This window comes from Pituophis catenifer, unplaced genomic scaffold (assembly GCF_029215685.1).
Source record: "Pituophis catenifer annectens isolate HBS135680 unplaced genomic scaffold, rPitCat1.0.hap2 SCAF_10, whole genome shotgun sequence".
NCBI classification, from domain to species: Eukaryota; Metazoa; Chordata; class Lepidosauria; order Squamata; family Colubridae; genus Pituophis; species Pituophis catenifer.
Window position 1 is genome coordinate 9,847,786 of NW_027256890.1, and position 19,531 is coordinate 9,867,316.

A 19,531-nucleotide genomic window follows, 5' to 3' on the forward strand; every position below is an offset into this window, starting at 1 on the left:
TCAGGGAAAAAATTAACAACAAACCCAATACCTACACAATCTTCACCCGCACAACAAAAAACTATAGACACGATGTTAACGACAGACAAAGAAAAAGCTGCTAGTGCACACAGCATACAGAATATACAGTCTATACTAGCTATGATTCAGGAGGGGATGAACAAAACCCAAGAAACAATTGCAAATAACCACGAAGAAACAAAAAAGAACCATGAGGAATTGAAATCAGAAGTAGGACAAATAAATGATAATATTAAAAAAATGGACGATAAGATTGAGAGAATACAACAAAACATAGTTAAAAACGAAGAACGAATCCAAAACATGGAAGCCAAAATGATTCTAACGGAGAAAAAGATGGACAATATCGAACAAAATCAAATGGAGTCAACTAGAGAACTCGAAGAGTCAATTACCCATTTAGAATTAGAAAAAGCATCATTCTTCTTACGATTTCAAAATATTGCAGAAACAAAAGGAGAAGATCTAAGAGACCTGATGACAGATATATTAGTAGAGGCTACCCAAAAGGAAAAAACCGAAATTAGTAGGGAAATTGACGAAATATATAGAGTCCATACGAACTATGCTCGTAGGAACAAACTACCTAAAGAAATACATGTTAGATTCGCACGTAAAACTGTAAAAGAAGAGATCTACACGTCCATGAGAGAGGGAAAACCCTGCTACCAAGGGAAAGAAATAATAACCTTAAAACAAGTTCCAAGAAGAATAAGAGAATACAGAAAAAACTACAACTTTTTGACAACCCTACTGATTCAACACAAAATAATGTTCCGCTGGCTGGTGCCAGAGGGAATCTTAATATCCTGGGACGACAAAAAATATAAAATCGATACGATAGAGAAGGCACAAGAATTCTTTGATACTCACTTTATAATAGAAGAGGAACAGGAAACTAGACGTGATTCAGATAATGTAAACCAGGAATACCCCACGGGGGAAACAAAAAAAGGGAAGGAAGAGAAGGAGCCTAGGGAAAGGGAGAAGATGGAGAGAGAAGGGGCTAGGGAGAAAACGCATATGGTAACAAGAAACACAAGTAAACTTAAACTAATAAAGAAAAACTAAAGGAAATGGGACGAGAGTTGAAATTAATCTCAATTAATATAAACGGCCTTAATCTACCAACCAAAAGAACACACACTTTCAGAAAACTTCAAAAATTAGACATAGATATTATCAACCTACAAGAAGTACATATCAAAAAACAACATCAACAGTTACTAGAAAACAGAAAACTTGGAACACTATTCACCTCACTATCAGATCAAAAAAAAAGAGGTATCGCAGTATACATTAAAAGCCACATCCAGGCAAAACAAATCTACACAGATGAAGATGGCAGGATACTAATGATAGATATTAAGATGGAGACCCGAAATATGTTATTGATATCAATATATGCCCCGAATGGGAGCCAAAAAGAATACTTTAAAAAGATACACGATAAAATTAAAGAATTAGACTACGAACATCTATGTATAATAGGGGACTATAATGCAATCGTTGATATGGAATATGACTACCAAAGTAATAAAAAAAATAACTCTAGGAAAAAGACACTACCTGATTCTTTTAAGGACATGACTCAAGAGTTACAATTGAAAGATGCCTGGAGAGAACTGAATAAAACTAAAAAACAGTATACTTATTATTCAAATCCCCATCAGTCCTGGTCCAGACTAGACATGGCCTGGATGACCGCAGAATTAAGAGAAAATATAAAAGAAATTGAAATCACACCGAATATATGGGCGGACCATAGTCCTATAACAATAGTCTGGAAAGGCCAACCAAAAAGGGGACGATGGATGATGGATAGAGAGATCATTAAAGATAAAGAATACATAGAGATGATAAAGAAAGAGATGGAGATATTTTTCCAAATAAATAACAGGGAACAAACATCATTGCAAGTCCTATGGGACACTACAAAGGCATATATAAGAGGATTAACAATCTCATTTAAGGCGAAGAAAAACAGAGAGAAACAGCAAAGAAGAAACGATTTATTGACGGAGCTCAGAAAACAGGAAGCAGAATTACAGAACAGACCTGACAAGAAAGAGATCAAGGGGAAAATAAATCTCATCAAACATGAAATAAATTTAATAACAACAACAGAAATAGCTAGGAAAATCAAAATGGCAAAACAAAACCAATTTGAATTCGCAAATAAAACAGGACGTTGGTTGGCTTATAAACTAAAGAAAGAAAAGGAAAAAAAAATAATACACCAACTACAAGACGAACAAGGGCAATTACAGCACATGGACGAAGAAAAAAAGCGAATCGTAAGAAATTTTTATCAGGAACTATATGCACAGGAAGAAATTCAATTGGAAAAAGTGAAAGAATATATAAATAAATCCAACATTCAAGAAATAAAGGAAACTCAAAGAGAACTCTTGAACAAACCAATATCGATGTCAGAATTAATGGAAGCAAAGAAGAAGCTGAACAACAATAAAACACCAGGTCCAGACGGCATCCCAACGGAATTTTACAAAATTGAATACCAGCCAATAGATGATATTTTATTACAAGTCCTAAATGAAGCAATCTTAGAAGCCAAAATTCCCAAATCATGGATTGAAACAATCATCACTCTGATACCCAAAGAAGACTCAGATCTCACCCAAACCAAAAACTACAGACCTATATCACTTCTAAACGTAGACTATAAACTATTTACATCAATCATGGCCCAGAGAATGAAGAAAATTATTGTGAATTACATCCATCCTGATCAAAATGGATTCATTCCAAACAGGCAAATTAACAAGAACACAAGAACAATAATAAATATACTGGAATATTATGAGCAAAAATCGAATGAAAAGATGGCTCTACTCTTCCTTGACGCACAAAAGGCGTTCGACAATCTTAACTGGGGATTCTTAATACTACAATTAGAAAAAATGGGAACCGGTGACAAATTTTTAAATATGATTAAAACAATATACTCAGACCAAATTGCAAAAATATGGATAAACGGAGAGACAACAGACCAATTTAAAATATCTAAGGGAGTGAGACAAGGATGTCCCCTCTCTCCTATATTATATATATTAGCATTGGAACCACTGTTGAATGAAATCAGGAACGACAATGAAATAAAAGGATTAAGAACAAAAAACCAGGAGTATAAATTACAGGCATTCGCAGACGATGTAGTATTCATTTTAGAACGACCAAAACAATCAGGACTGAATTTACTAAGGAAGATAGATCAATATGGCGAAGTGGCAGGATTGAGAAGTAATAGGCAAAAAACTAAACTACTAACCAAAAATTTGACAAAAACCCAGGAGAAAGAATTGGAAGAGACATTAGGAATACAAACAACAACCAAAATAAAATATCTAGGAATCTGGCTCACCAATAAGATATCATCCCTCAAAGAAGACAATTACATCAAATTGGCCAAACAAATCCAGAAGGACTTAGAGGTATGGAGTAAGTTGAAATTATCACTACTAGGCAAAATTGCTTCAATTAAAATGACAATTCTACCAAAAATACTATATCTATTTAGAACAATACCGATAAACCCAGGAAAATCATACTTCAAAGACCTTGACAAAATGATATTAAAGTATTTATGGCATGGAAAAAGAGCCAGGATTAAACTGAAACACTTGCAGGACACTAAAGAAAGGGGTGGTCTGGGACTACCAGATTGGCAAACCTATTACACTGCAACAGCTTTAACTTGGATTAAGGATTGGATGACACTTAAAGATAAAAGAACACTAGCACTAGAAGGATTTGACCTGTCAAAAGGTTGGCACGCATTTCTATGGGAAGAAAAGCCCAGACAACATGAACACTTCAGGAGACATTATATCAGAGGAGCACTGGCAAAAATTTGGACTGAAATAAGGAGAAAACACTACGACAAAATCCCAAGATGGCTATCAACCATGGAGGCCCAAATCTACCCGAACACAATGGACACAGACAGGATGAAAACCTATGACGAATTGTTGAACACAGAGGGAGATATGAAAACAAGAGAGGAACTGAGACAACAAGGCACGGATATTGATTGGTGGCCGTATTTACAGATAAAATCAAGATATAAAAGTGATATGGAAAAATTTGGAATCCAAAAAGAAAGAAATGAATTAGATAAAATTATAATGCAATCAGATGACAAATTAATAGCTAAAATATATAACTATCTATTAAAATACAAATTGGAAGAAGAAGTGGTGAAGGAAAATATGATTATTTGGGCCAAAAATTTTGGATATAATATTAACCTAGAGAATTGGGAAAAAATATGGAAAGTAAATACTAAGCTGACAATGTCCGTGCCCTACAAAGAAAATACGTACAAGATGTTTTATAGGTGGCATCTCCCCCCTGCACGGTTGGCAAGGATGTTTCCCAATACTAATCAGAACTGTTGGAAGTGTAAAATACAGAAGGGGACCTACTACCACATGTGGTGGTCATGCCCCAAAGTCAAAAAATTTTGGAAAACAATTCAAAGTCAGCTGGAAGAAATTACCGCCCAAAAAGTACCCCTCAGACCAGAAACTTATCTATTAGGTATACTGACAAAGGACTATAAAAAAGAGACACAACATTTGATAATACATATCCTAACTGCAGCTAGAATTGTCTTCGCACAAATGTGGAAATTGGAAAACACGCCACCAGAAGAAAAAATAATACAAAAAATTATGGAATGTGCAGAAATGGACAAATTGACCAAAGAAATACAAGGAAAAGAAGATACAGACTTTTACTTAATTTGGCAAGAATGGTACAAATGGTTAGATAAAAAAGACACGAAATAAGAGATTACCACCCAATACTACAAAAATAAGTAAATAACAGGAAATATCGTTATATAAACATTGATACAAGATGAAAGATAATATATATAGATATATTGATATATAATTACCGAAGTAGCTCTACTTTCAAAGTTCAAGTCATGCGACTTGATTTCATTGTATAGTTAGTTTATGTCTAGTTTGTTTTAATGTTTATGTCTATATGTGTATGTTTGTTTACAATAAAAAATTTAAAAAAAAAAAAAAAAAAAAAAAAAAATGCTTTGAAAAGTTAAAAAAAAAAAAAAAAGTTGGCCACGCCCACCCAGTCACATTACCCACCAAGCCACGCCCACAGAACAGGTAGTAACCAATTTTACATTTCACCCCTGCAGCTTCCCCATGATCGTGTGATCAAGATTCAGCTGCTTGGCAAATGACTTGGATTTATGACGGTTGCAAGTGATCCCGGGGCGGGGGGGAAGTCATGTGATCCCCTTTTGCAACCCTCTGACCAGCAAAGTCAGTGGGGAAGCCAGATTCATTTAACAACGGAATTGGAAACGGACTGACACTCCTCCAGACCACATGATGATAAGGAAAATCTATAAATGTGCAGAAATGGATAGACTGTCTATGGAAATGAAGGAGAGGGAAGAAACCGAGTACTATCAAATTTGGAATAGATGGTATTCCTGGCTTGAGAGTAAACGTAAAACTTAAGGTATAAGTTGTAAAAAGCATAATATAATGTAAAATTTATAAGAAATATATTATTATAATTTAAATAAGGATGTAAGATAGGATAGTGATAGATATAAATAGAATTTTTGTCAATATGACTGTTAGGAAAGATGTTGATACCGATATGGAAAAGCTGTTATAAGTGTAAATATGTGTTTTGTGTTTTAAATGTTGGAAAATTCAGTAAATACTATTTAAAAACAACAACAACAACGGTGTTCCTAACGTAACAAGTGCAGGGATTTCCTTAGCAAATTGTTCGTAAAATGGGGCAAAACTCACTTTTTTTTTTTTAATTTGATTTATATGCCGCCCTTCTCCGGAGACTCAGGGCGGCTTACAATGAGCTAAGCAATAGCCTATACTTTTGTATATTTATACAAAGTCAGCTTATTGCCCCCACAAACTGGGTCCTCATTTCACCTACCTTAGAAAGGATGGAAGGCTGAGTCAACCTTGAGCCTGGTGAGATTCGAACCTGCAGTAATTGCAGGCAGCTGGTCTTAATAACAGGGTGCTTTAGACCACTGTACTACCAAGGCTCCTTAAGCAATAGCCTTCATCCTTTTGTATATTTATACAAAGTCAGCTTATTGCCCCCACAACTGGGTCCTCAATTTACCTTCCTTAGAAAGGATGGAAGGCTGAGTCAACCTTGAGCCTGGCAAGATTCGAACCTGCAGTAATTGCAGGCAGCTGGTCTTAATAACCAGCTTAATAACATGGTGCCTTAAACCCCTGTACTACCAAGGGACTTAATAACAGTCTAGTTTAGCAAATGGGTGTTTTGGGCTCAATTGTGGTCGCTGGTCGAATCCAAAGTTTTGTAACCAAGAGCAAGGGACTCACCTGGTGGGAAGCTGCACCGCAAGGTGAGGGGAGATGCTCCAGGCCAGATTCACGTTATCCTTCCACTGCTTCTCACTCAGGCTGATGTATTTGGACCGCCAGTTGGCAACGCTGTTCTCGCCCGTTTGGTCCAGCTCCAGTTCCGGAGACGAAAGAGGATTATACCAAGTGATGAGGCGCTCAATCTCCGTAGCCTTTGAAAGAAAGGAAGAAAGTGCCGGGCATTTTAACTAGTTGTACTGAAATTACTTTGATAAAACAAACAAACAAAACATTGGCCAGGAAAATGGAAAGAAAGAAAAAAGGAAGGAAGGAAGGAAGAAAAAAGAGGGAGGGAGGGAAGGAAGGAAGGGAAAGAGAGAAAGAAAGAGGGTGGGAGGGAAGGAAGGAAGGAAGGAAGAAAAAGAGAGAAAGAAAGAGGGAGGGAGGGAAGGAAGGAAAAGAGAGAAAGAAAGAAAGAAAGAAAGAAAGAAAGAGGGAGGGAGGGAAAGGATGGAAGAAGGAAGAAAGGGAGAGAGAAAGAAAGAGGGAGGGAAGGAAGGAAGGGAAAGAGAGAGAAATAAATAAATAAAGAGGGAGGGAAGGAAGGAAGGAAGAAAGAGAGGGAGAAAGGAAGGGAAGGCAGGAAGAGAAAGAAAGAAAGAGAGAAAGAAAGAGAAAGAAAGAGGGAGGGAAAGAAGAAAGGAAGGAAGGAAGGAAGGAAGGAAGGAAGGAAGGAAGGAAGGAAGAAAGAAAGAAAGAAAGAAAGAAAGAGGAAGGAAGGTAGAAAGAAAAAAGAAAGGAAAGGAAAGGAAAGGAAAGGAGGAAGGAAGGAAGGAAGGAAGGAAGGAAGGAAGGAAGGAAGGAAGGAAGGAAGGAAGGGGATTTGCGTAAGAAGACATGTTTTGACTTATCAAAGTTCAAGGGTCTCTTGAGTCACACTCAATTTCTGGTGATGTGAGAGATGTGCCCAAATAATTTTCATGGTTTCAAGAAGGGGAAAAAATATATATATGTGAAGGGTGAAATAGGATGGGTTTGCAACTCTTGAAACAACCGCCTGGGGCCAAATAAATAATATACATTACATCAATTACATACATTGTCATTTAACAGACAGTCTCCCTTTTCTCTCAATTGCAGATAGTCCTCTAGTTACGACCACAATCGAGCCCAACATTTATGTTGCTAAGCGAAACATTTCTTAAGTGAGCTTTGCCCCATGTTAGCGACTTTTCTTTTTCTTCTTTTTTAGTGCAGTTGTGACTTTGAACGGTCGCTCACTGAACTGTCGTAAATCGAGGACTGCCTGTAGCCTGTAAAATCGAGGCTTTGCTAATTACAAGGAACTGGGTCTGTGCTCAGTTTAGGACAGGGGTCGGCAACCCGTGGCTCTGGAGCTGCATGTGGCTCTTTCATCCCTCTGCTGCGGCTCCCTGTCACCAGTCGGCTCCACAATTGATAGGGCTTTCGGTTAGGAGAGGTAGAGGAAAAAGGACGCTCACTAGGAGGAGACTCTATGGTGGGGGAACTGGACTTCCGGTCAGCTCCAGAATTGAACGGGGGGCTTCCGGTTAGGACCTTTGTGGCTCTTTGAATGTTTAAGGTTGCCAACCCCTGATTTAGGAGAAGGGACTTACCAGAAGCGAGAGGAGCAAAGTTCTCCTTTTCATGTAGTATTTGTGGAGCTGAGTGCCTCGATTCGTCTTCTTAGACATTCCTTCGAAAGACATCACACAACGTGAGTTTAATTATTTGTTAAATGTACAGATTGTCCTACGGCCGCAACTGAGCCCCATATTTCTGTTGTTCAGTGAAATGTTTTGCCCCATTTTACGACTTTTGTTAATACGTTAGTTGATACGTTAGTAAACCTGGTAGTTAAGTGAATCCGGCTTCCCAAAAGGCTTCTCAAACAGTCTATCAGGGGAGTGTTTACCAACACCCACCTTATCTCCCTTGGAATGCTGCCAGAGAACTAATTGCCACACGCAGGACAAGGCCAAACTTAGCACAGAGTCAAACAGAGCTTTTCCACAGCTTTAACCAACCAAATGAGCTACTTCCTTCCTGCAAAAGCTCACGTCCCGTTCGCTTCTCTTTTATGTTTTATGAGAGGGGCCAATCATCTCCAAGCCTTAGTCACAAGTCGACCCTGTTTTCTTAATTGTTCCTGTCTTCTGGCAGCTCTGCGCATGCGCACACTGGGAACAGGCTCCCACTGTTTCTCTGCCTCGTTGATGTCAGACTCTGGAGACCCCGGAGGCAGCAAAGAAGTACCAAACAGCCTTGGCCCCCTCTCTGCCTCCGAAGCAGAGCCCTTGTCTGAGCCTTCCCCAGACTCCAGGACTGGCCCACGTTCCTCCCCAACCTCCTCACTGTCCGAATCTGCTGCCAGCTCTGCTGGCCGCTGGCAGATCACAACACTGGCAGACCTCAACTCCCAGAATTCCCCAACTGGGGAATTCTGGGAGTTGAAGTCCGCCAGGCTTAAAGTTGCCAAGGTTGGAGACCCCTGTGTTAGAAGGTCTGTTTTCTGTTCTGCTGTAAAGGCTCATTGCTCAAACTTGGGCCAGGCATTCACAGACAACAAATCTACCTGCCTCGGTGGTTGTGAGGCTTAAACAGGAGTTTAGTGGGACTTAAAATAAAGCACCTGATTTTTTGGAGATGGTCGACATGCCGCTGGATAAAGGGTACGTGTTGATCCATCCCTGGGTAGCTTGCTGTCGGGACCCCACGGTGATGTCGAGGTTGCTCCGGGTATCTTGGTTATCTAAAGGGTTTTTTTTAAAAAAAGCATCCCTTTAGTACCAAGCCAGACAATCGATAGCCACAGAAATAGCATTTAGGACTTATATACCGCTTCACAATACTTTTACAGCCCTCTCTAAGAGGTTTACAGAGTCAGCTCATTGTCCCCAACAATCTGGGTCCTCGTTTTAACAGCTTTGGAAGGATGGAAGACGGAATCCACCTTAAGCACCTATGACTATCATTGTGTTGTACCTTATGATTCTTGACGAATGTATCTTTTCTTTTATGTACACCGAGAGCGTATGCACCAAGACAAATTCCTGGTGTGTCCAATCACACTTGGCCAATAAAGAATTCTATTCTATTCTATTCTATTCTATTCTATTCTATTCTATTCTATTCTATTCTATTCTATTCTATTCTATTATTCTATTCTATTCTATTCTATTCTATTCTATTCTATTCTATTCTATTCTATAGATCATGTCTGATTTACTTTGGCTGTCTTATGCATGCAAATTCACTGAAGAAGTCAACAATGCTAGGAATAGTTAGTGGAGCAAGAAAAAGGGGCAAGCAAAGAACTTGCTGGCTTGATAGCATTAAAAATTGATACAAAGATCTGATAAATCTAACAACTGAAAGAAGTTGAGCTTGACAGGGTAGCATGGAGAGCACTTGCCTATAAAGCCGGCAAGAGTTGGACACGACTGAATGGTTAAAACGACAAGATACAAATAAATTCTGGAGGGATTGGGCTTAGACCCTTTGTGGGAACGTAACGATTCTAGGCTAATGACTTGCTTAACTCCGCTCCTCTATCTCTGCCTGCTCTTCTCCTACCATAACCTATGAAACACGTACCTGGAGGCACAAGCTGGCTGGCGGTTAAGTATTTCTTGTCGGAGAACATTGCCGTCCAAAACTTGATGAGGACGATGATGTCCTCACGCAGCCTCTTGTCTCCTTGAGTTGGACACTTGGGGGCGGCACTTCAACGGAGGGCAAACAACGTTAGGATGTTAGGAGAGGCATTTTGGCAAGAAAACGCGCACCTCGCAGGTCATTTGTGTCTTGGGGTGTTCTGGGAACCAGTTTTGGGGGCTCCCCTGCTCCTTCCTCATCTGATCTCTGATGTAACCAGAAGATTTTATGTTTCTGCAGTCAAGGGTCCTATTACTATTCGGGATGGCCTTTTATTGCTTCACGATTGTTTGTAGGTTCCCTGCATTTTTGTTAGGTTGTAAACCATCAATCAATCAATCAATCAATCAATCAGAATAGAGCTGGACTTCCCTTTCAACTTTCAGTTCACTTTTTCCCACCATGGAGGAGGAGGAGGGAGGAGGGGGAGAAGAAAGGGAAAAGGAGGAGGAGAAGGGGAAGGGGAAGAGGAGGAAAAGGAAGGAGAAGCGGAAGGAGAAGGAGGAGGCGGAGAAGGGGAAGAGGAAGGAAGAGGAGGGGAAGAGGAAGAGGAGAAGGAGAAGGAAGGAGAAGTGGAAGGAGAAGGAGAAGGAGGAGGAGGAGGAGAAGGGGAAGAGGATGAGAAGTGGAAGGAGAAGGAGGAGAAAGAGAAGGGCAAATACCTGAAGTAATCAAAAGCTGTGGAATAGATCTTCTCTCTCAAGACATTGCGAATCGTTGCATTTGGGATGACATCGGCATGCAGCAGAGACAGTCCCAGCGTTAAGAGCCTAAAGAAGTCCAAAATAATTCCATTAGGATCGTTAGGCAGGATGCTCAAAAGGGTTAAATAGGAAGAGATCTGTGCAATATAATAGCAATAGCCCTTAGACGTATATACCGCTTCACAGTGCTTTCCAGCCCTCTCTAAGTGGGATACAAAGTCAGCCTATTGCCCCCAACAATCTGGGTTCTCATTTTACCCACCTCGGAAGGAGGGAAGGCTGAGTCAACCTTGAGCCTGGTGAGAATCAAACTGCCAATTGCAGGCAGCTGGCAGTCGGCAGGGAGTAGCCTGCAGTACTGCACTCTAACCACTGTGCCACCGTGGCTCTTATAAATATAAAGCGAAATGGCAGAATAATAAAAGCGATGTTGCATCCCCCTCCCCCTTTATTTTGATGAGCAAAAGAACAAGGGGGGGAATATCAAGAGCCTCCTTTTCATCCCCTTGGAAAAACAGGGAAGTAAAAACACAGTATTAATAAATATAGATGTTATATTTTCTTTTTTAAAAAAAATGGAAGAGGGGACAGCTGCGAGAACCCGAGAAAATCAGTTCTGGGCAAATCTGACAGGCAAACTCAAAACTCAAACTCTCTCTTTGATATTCTTCGTGCAGGCGCTCGCCACTGAAAGAAATAAAATAAACGAAGAAATATCCAGGGGAGGGTCTCACTTACTTAAAACGGGGTCCGAGGGCTGCCACGTGGCGATTCATGCTCCCCTTCGATCCGCCGATATTCAGAGACAGGGACCTCTGGAGTAAGCTGCCGAAGATCTCCACTTGATCCGAGCTGCAGTACTTGGCGATTTCAAATCTCTGCACCAAAAACTGTAGATGTGGAACCAAAAGTTAAGACGGCTGTCTGTCCAACAAGCCAACGTTTGATTTTCCTGCAGGATGGTGATGGCCAACTCAAAAGGGAATGAGGGTTGTCGATGGGAGGTGAGATTCCTCCATAGCGATGAATCCAGTTTGGTCTAGCGGTTAAGGCACTAGACTAGAAAGCAGGAGACTGTGAGTTCTAGTCCTACCTTAGGCATGAAAGCTGGCTGGGTGACTTTGGGCAAATCACCAGGAGAGTTCTATTCCCATTTTAGGCATGAAAGCCAGCTGGCCAATCACTAGGAGGCTGTGAGTTCTAGTCCCACCTTAAGCTTGAAAGCCGGCTGGCTGACTTTGGGCCAATCACCAGGAGAGGGTGAGTTCTAGTCCCAATCTTAGGCATGAAACCCAGTTGGCTGACTTTGGGCCAATCACGAGGAGACAGTGAGTTCTAGTCCCAGTCTTAAGCATGAAACCCAGTTGGCTGACTTTGGGTCAATCACCAGGAGAGGGTGAGTTCTAGTCCCAATCTTAGGCATGAAACCCAGCTGGCTGATTTTGAGCCAATCACCAGGAGACAGTGAGTTCTAGTCCCAATCTTAGGCATGAAACCCAGCTGGCTGACTTTGGGCCAATCACCAGGAGAGGGTGAGTTCTAGTCCCAATCTTAGGCATGAAACCCAGCTGGGTGATTTTCGGCCAATCACCAGGAGACAATTTGTTCTAGTCCCGCCTCAGGCATCAAAGTCACTGGGTGACCTTGAGCCAATCACCAGGAGAGGGTGAGTTTTATTTCCACCTTAATCATGAAAGCCAATTGGGTAATTTTGGGCCAATCACTCTCTTTCACCCTAGGATTGTTTTGGGGGAAAAAGGAGAAAGGTGTATTGAATATCTTCACCGCCTTGAGTTATTTGTAAAAATAAGATGGGCAGGAAACAAATAAATGAATGAATAAGTAAATATTATCCCCTTTTGGTTTATGATGGCCATAAGAGTCTCTCCTAGCTAGGTCTTCTTAGCTACCTCTGCTGTAAAAAAAAAGAAAAAAAGAACAAAACAAAAGCTGGCTTCTTAAGGGGGTGGGAGAGGATACTTGCTTCTATCCAGATGTAATGTGGGGTGACCTCCGGTGGACACGGTTTCGGTTGGCTCTCTTCGGAGGCGGCTAAAGGATCGGCTTCTTTCTGCTCGGTGGAGAAGACGCCAAATTTCTGCTCCACCGTCATTTGCCAAGCCCCGGCCATCTCTCTCATGAACTAAAGAGAAGCAAAAGCATTACTATTTTTTGGGTGCAGCAGATTTTTAAAGTTTATTATAAATACAATTAAAGAGCCAGTTTGGTCCAGTGGGTTAAAGTACCGGACTAGAAACCAGGAGGTGCTGAGTTCTAGTCCTGCCTTAGGCATGAAAGCTGGCTGGGTGACCTTGTGACAATCACTAGGAGATTGTGAGTTCTAGTTCCGCTTTAGACATGAAAGCTGGTTGGTGACTTTGAGCCAATCACCAGGAGACTGTGAGTTCTAGTCCAAACTTAGGCATGAAAGCCAACTGGGTGACTTTGAGCCAATCACCAGGAAGCTGTGAGTTCTGGTCCTGCATTAGGTATGAAAGCTGGCTGGGTGACTTTGAGCCAATCACTAGGAGATTGTGAGTTCTGGTTCCGCCTTAGTTATAAAAACCAGCTATGTGACTTTGGGCTAATCTCTAGGAGACTGTGAGTTCTAGTCCCACCTTAGGCATGAAAGCCAACTGGGTAACTTTGAGCCAATCACCAGGAGACTGTGAGTTCTAGTCCAAACTTAGGCATGAAAGCCAACTGGGTGACTTTGAGCCAATCACCAGGAAGCTGTGAGTTCTGGTCCTGCATTAGGTATGAAAGCTGGCTGGGTGACTTTGAGCCAATCACTAGGAGATTGTGAGTTCTGGTTCCGCCTTAGTTATAAAAACCAGCGATGTGACTTTGGGCTAATCTCTAGGAGACTGTGAGTTCTAGTCCCACCTTAGGCATGAAAGCCAACTGGGTAACTTTGAGCCAATCACCAGGAGACTGTGAGTTCTAGTTCCGCCTTAGGCATAAAAATCAGCCGGTTGACTTTGAGCTAATCTCTAGGAGACTGTGAGTTCTAGTCCCGCCTTAGGCATGAAACCCAACTGGGTGATTTTGGGGCCAATCACCAGGAGACAGTGAGTTCTAGTTTCTCCTTAGGCATAAAACATATAGGTTGGGCCAGTCTCCCTCTCTTAGCCAAACCCCACCTCACAGCATTTCTATTGTGGGGGAAATAGGAGGAAGATGAAGTACTAGATATTTTTGCTACCTTGAGTCATTTGTAAAAGTAATCAAGGTAGGATACAAATAAATACACCTAAATATGTATAAATATAAACATAAATGTCGGGTAGAGAGAAAATCAGAGTGAATATCATTCCATGATATAAATACAGCAAACCACGCCACACTAAATTTGGGGACGTTTGCTAAATGTATTGCTTGTTCCAGAAACATCATTTCAGAGAAAACTGATCCTATAAATTAACTCATAACTTACCGGGACTTCTATGCCGTTCTTAGCGGCCAGCAGCCACTCCCAGCAAGCAAGGGCAGTCTGCATGACCAGTTCGTTGAACATACGCAGAGGGCCCCAACAGAGGTGATGTAAGAGCTGGGAATCGGTTTCTGAAAAATTTACGAAGATGTTTTGTTTAAAAAAAAAAAGATGTAGTATTTTCAACGGATCTATAAATAAACTCTCAGCAGCTCCTTGGGGGCAAAAAAAAAAAAAAAGTCCATGTTATTTAGCCATGAAAGCCAGCTGAGTGATTTTAGCTCATCACTAGGAGACAGTGAGTTCTAGTTCTGCTTAGTCATGAAACCCAGCTGAGTGCCTTTGGGCCATTCACCAGGAGAGGGTGAGTTCTAGTCCTGCATTAAGCCATGAAACGCAGCTGAGTGCCTTTGGGTCAATCACTAGGAGAGTGTGAGTTCTAGTCCTGCATTAAGCCATGAAAGCTAGCTGGATGACTTTGGGCCATGCACCAGGAGAAGGTGAGTTCTAGTCCTGCCTTAGTTATGAAAGCTAACTGGATGACTTTGGACTTTGGTCGTAAAATCGGGCTTAACTTCTGCCTTGTTTAGCAGCAAAAAAATCTCGTCCCAATTGTAATTGGAGTGCCAAAGAATGGCCATAGGGCTCTGATTTCATCCTTAATCACTCCTCTCTCTTATGTGCACTCATATTTTTATAATAACGATAACCTATTTTATAATAGGTAGTCCTCAATTTACAACAGTTCCTTTAATGACCATTCGAAGCTACAACGGAACTGAAAAAAGCGACTTATGACCATTTTTCGTACTTACAATCAATGGCAGTCACGTGATCAAAACTCAGATATCTGACAACTGACTCATATTTATGACGATTGCAGCGTCCGGGGGGGGTGGGGGTGGACTGTCACACGATCCCCTTTTGCGACCTTCCGACAAGCAAAAGTCCATGGGGAAGCCAGACTCGCTTAACAACCAGGTGACTAACTGATCGACTGCAAGTGTTTCGCTTAACGACGGAGGCAAGAAAGGTTGCAAAAGGGGGGGGGCAAAACTCACTTAACAGCCATCTCACATAGCAAAAGAAATGTTGGGACTCCGTTGCAGTCGTAAGTCAAGGACCGCCTGTATAAAACCCGTTAAGATTTTCGTTATTACCTCTGCTGCTTATCAACAAGGCGGTCATCTTAAACATCGCCTGGGTATAGCTCTCTGCTTGGCCAGCTTCCAGGGCATTGCTGAGTTGCTTGACCATGAGTTTATTCAGGTCCGATGACCGTCCTGTGGCGTTGCAGTATTGAATCATCCCGGCAACCTGTTTAGAAAAGTCAGGGAAGTCATTTATTTATTTACTAGCTGGACGCCTGTGCTTCGCTACGAAACTATGTGCTCGGGCTTCATAAATTGACACTTGCAGCCTGAAACATAATGTAGAATGTGTAACTCCGTAGCATCGGAGTGCATTAATATAAGGCAACTGGCAGTTGGAACAGAGGGGGAGGGGGAGTAGAATGTCCCAGCCCGCAGTATCCATTGGTACTCATCTGGCTAGCATCCTGTCAGTGTGTGAGAGAGTTTGGGGGGGGGGGTGTCCGGAAACTCAAACAGTATTTGCTGTGTGAGCAAGAAAGAGACAGGAAGGAGGCTGGGCGTGGCTTAGCTCAACTATTCTGTAGTAAAGCTGCTTGCTGTTGTAAAAGTACAATTGAAAGTGAAACTCCTCTCATCTGCTTGAGTTTTGCATTTGGAACAGATTTCTTTTCAGGTGGGGAGGGGGAGTAGAACTCCTTAGCATCAGAGCGTGGAACATATTTCTTTTCAGGTGTGGAGGGGCAGTACTACTCCTTAGCATCAGAGCGTGTTAATAATAATATAGGAAATACCAATGCTCTGATGGTCATTTCGAAAAATCCTTTCTTAGTGAGCACTTAGAAGCCAAGAGGAACATACGTGGCAAATTTCAAGTTTGTAGGCTTTATGGTTCTGGAGATTTTGTGATTAATGCGGGAGTGGTTTTCAGTTTTATATATATAGATTTATTTAAATTCATCCTTTATTATCCAAGTCATACTTGGCCAGATGTTTTAGACTGGAGTTGGAATATTTTAATCCCCTGTTGAGTCCTTTCCACAGGCGGATGTAGACATCGGATGGGGTGAGAGGTTATCAGCGCAGGATGTAAGTTGTTATAAATTAAGCTGCTATTTGCAATTGACTGATGGGGATTTGGTCAATGCCGACGGCGTTCAAGGGGCGCTGCAGTTGTTTTGAGATTGCACCAAATTAAAATTAATATATTAATACCGTGTTTCCACCAAAAAAAAAAAAAAAAAAGAAAAAGACCCAACCGGAAAATAAGCCCTAGCATGATTTTTCAGGATGCTCGTAATATAAACCCTACCCCAGTTAACTTCGTCAGACAAATGCATTTAGTGCTGTATTTTCCCAAAGATAAGATCTAACCGGAAAATAAGCCCTAATGAGTCTTTTGGAGCAAAAATTATTATAAGACCTGGTCTTATTTTCGGGGAAACGTGTGTGTGTGTGTGTGTGTGTGTGTGTGTGTGTGTAAGACTGACTGTAAACTAAGGGCATATTCCGGACCGGTATCTGACTTTTTTCTGATAAAGGAAGCTGCACTTTAATGGTTAGATGGTCTAGACCAGTGATGGCTAACTGTTTTGCCATCAGGTGCCAGGAGCTGGAGTAGCGCCGGGGGGGGGGGCGCGTGTATGCCCACACCCATAATTCTATGCACCCCGCCCCTGTGCGTGCAACCTCCCCTCCCCCAGCTCCTGCCACACGATGCCCTGGTGGGCCAGGTAGATCTGTTTTTCTCTCTCCCAAGGCTCCAAAGCCTCCGTTTTGCCATCGGATGCCAGGAGCTGGAGTAGCGCGGGGGGGGGGGGGGCGCGTGTATGCCCACACCCATAATTCTATGCACCCCGCCCCTGTGCGTGCAACCTCCCCTCCCCCAGCTCCTGCCACACGATGCCCTGGTGGGCCAGGAAGATCTGTTTTTCTCTCTCTCAAGGCTCCAGAGCCTTTCTAGGAATCTGGGGAGGGCGAAAACAGTCTTCCCCACCCCCCTGGAGGCCGAAAACGGCCAGTTTGCCAACTTCTGGAAGCACTTTAGGTGAAGTGCTAATATACGTTCTAAGTCCATGTATGTTATTCCATACACTAAATAAACAAATAAATATCTCAGAACTATGTAAGGTAAAGGTAAAGGTTCCCCTCGCACATATGTGCTAGTCGTTCCCAACTCTAGGGGGCGGTGCTCATCTCCGTTTCAAAGCCGAAGAGCCAGCGCTGTCCGAAGACGTCTCCGTGGTCATGTGGCCGGCATGATTCAATGCCAAAGGCGCACGGAACGCTGTTCCCTTCCCACCAAAGGTGGTCTCTATTTTTCTACTTGCATTTTTTACATGCTTTCGAATTGCTAGGTTGGCAGAAGCTGGGAAAACTAATGGGAGCTCACCCCGTTACGCGGCACTAGGGATTTGAACCGCTGAACTGCCGACCTTTCGATCGACATGCTCAGCATCTTAGCCACTGAGCCACCGCGTCCCTTCCAGAACTATATACCAGTATCCAAAACCCAAAAAGTGGAAATCCTTGCACATACTTTCTTCCAACAGAAGGTGGCTTGCTTGGAGATTTGTGCACCCATCGTTAATCCCCTTTAAAACACGCACCCCGCACCCCACGTGCATGCAAATTGAGAAGGGTGAATTTCTTTTTTTAAAAGTAAGGGGGAGGGGGAGAAACTTGAGGTCTCTTCTACTCACTTCTCCAGCGTAGCGATTGCGCAGGTTCAGGGAAGCCATGAAGTTGGAGTAATCTTTCTTCACGCAGGTGGGTCTTTCGGTTAATTGAGTGGCCTAGAAGCAACACACCACGTCGTATTTTCAGTTTTAAGAATAGAGGGAGAACATGGATGCTTGGGGGGTGGGGGGAAGCCAGAAACGGATGGGACTTTGTGACTAAATTAAATCCTGGTCTCTTATCCTGTCCACTATCACCAGGTGTGGGCTGCTGGGGGTTCGGGAGAACCTCTAGCTAAGATTCTGTGCAGTTCGGAGAACCCCCAAATCCCACTCCTGCCTGGCTCTACCCATCCTGCCCTTCCCCTCCCAGGAGTCCCCACATAGCCTGGTTTGGATGCAGGTAAGTGCAGGGTGCATGCAGAGGCTCGGGGAGGGCGAAAAATGGGCCTACTGGAAGTTTGGCCCCCAGAGGGCCTCCAGAGCCTGGGGAGGCCATTTTCACCCTCCCGGAGGCTCAAGGAAAGCCTCTGGAGCCTGGAAAGGGTGAAAACGCCCCCCCACCACCGTCGTAGTGCAGGAGGCCAACTAGGCCATGCCCACCATGGCTACGCCCAGGCAGAGAACCCCTTGCAAAAATTTTTGAAGCCCACCCGTGACTATCATCACCCCGCCCTTTTGATGAAAGAGAATGGCAGGGTGGCTAAGAAAAGGATTGAACCTCTGGAAGTTCAGATTTTGCCTATTGGGTATCATTCTGTAGATTGCTCTCCAAGCTTGGTGAGTTTCTCGCAGACATTTCATGACTGAACTAGGTCACATCATCAGGGCTACTGGGTATGGCTTTCTCCCACCAAGGAGAAATTTAGGGGTTTTTTTCCTACCAAAACTCGCGGTTTCCTCCTACCAAGGTGTTGTGACTCCGACCCCCGAGCCTGTCTTATCGGAGGGAGAAGACTCCGAAAGTGAAGGAGAGGAGTTGGCAAGGCCTCCCTCTCCAGGACCCTCCTCTCTGGCAATGCCTCAGGTGTCTTCCGAAGGAGAAGAGATAGACCAGGAGCCAGGCACTTCCGAGCAGCCGCAGTTTGACAGCAATGGAGATAAGTCTTGGCTGGATCCCTGACAGCGTTGGAAAGACAAGCGCGCGCAGCAGAGAAGGAGGTGTGCCAGAGATTAAGCTGAGTCACTGGACCACACCCCACAGGGGATAAAAGGGGGTGTGGTGGCCATTCAGGCTTTGTGACGGACAAAACTGAAAGCTAGCAAGTCATTCTGCATTTCTGGAACTTTGTTATATGCTCTGCTTGGATTGATTTTTGGACTGGACTTGACTATTCATTGGCTTTTGTGGACTTACTTTGATGTTTCGGTTGGAGGAGATAAACCTCCCTTTGTAAGTAAAAAGTTTTGGCAAGCAGCTACTGGGTTGCTGCCAATTCTGTTATCAAAGGAAATTCTTGTCTGCTGGTTTATTTTAACTCTTGGTCGACTGCTGGTGTGCATGTGTGAGACGGGGGCAGAACACAAGGAGAGAAGCACAAACCTACCAATACTGGCA

At 42.8% G+C, this 19,531-nt stretch overlaps 1 protein-coding gene across 2 annotated transcripts in view; it reads right to left on the minus strand.

The window, feature by feature from the left end:
- Positions 1–19,531, minus strand: part of PI4KA (phosphatidylinositol 4-kinase alpha) — a 100,839-nt gene that overhangs the window by 22,888 nt on the left and 58,420 nt on the right. For both annotated transcript variants that reach the window (XM_070951534.1, XM_070951535.1), the window contains exons 30-39: positions 17,998–18,090; positions 15,365–15,521; positions 14,208–14,335; positions 12,756–12,914; positions 11,510–11,661; positions 10,730–10,837; positions 10,008–10,135; positions 9,043–9,162; positions 8,027–8,106; positions 6,408–6,601 (exon numbers count right to left, since the gene is read on the minus strand). In XM_070951534.1, the coding sequence (XP_070807635.1) occupies positions 6,408–6,601; positions 8,027–8,106; positions 9,043–9,162; positions 10,008–10,135; positions 10,730–10,837; positions 11,510–11,661; positions 12,756–12,914; positions 14,208–14,335; positions 15,365–15,521; positions 17,998–18,090 (1,319 nt within the window). The remainder of the gene's footprint in view (positions 1–6,407; positions 6,602–8,026; positions 8,107–9,042; positions 9,163–10,007; positions 10,136–10,729; positions 10,838–11,509; positions 11,662–12,755; positions 12,915–14,207; positions 14,336–15,364; positions 15,522–17,997; positions 18,091–19,531) is intronic.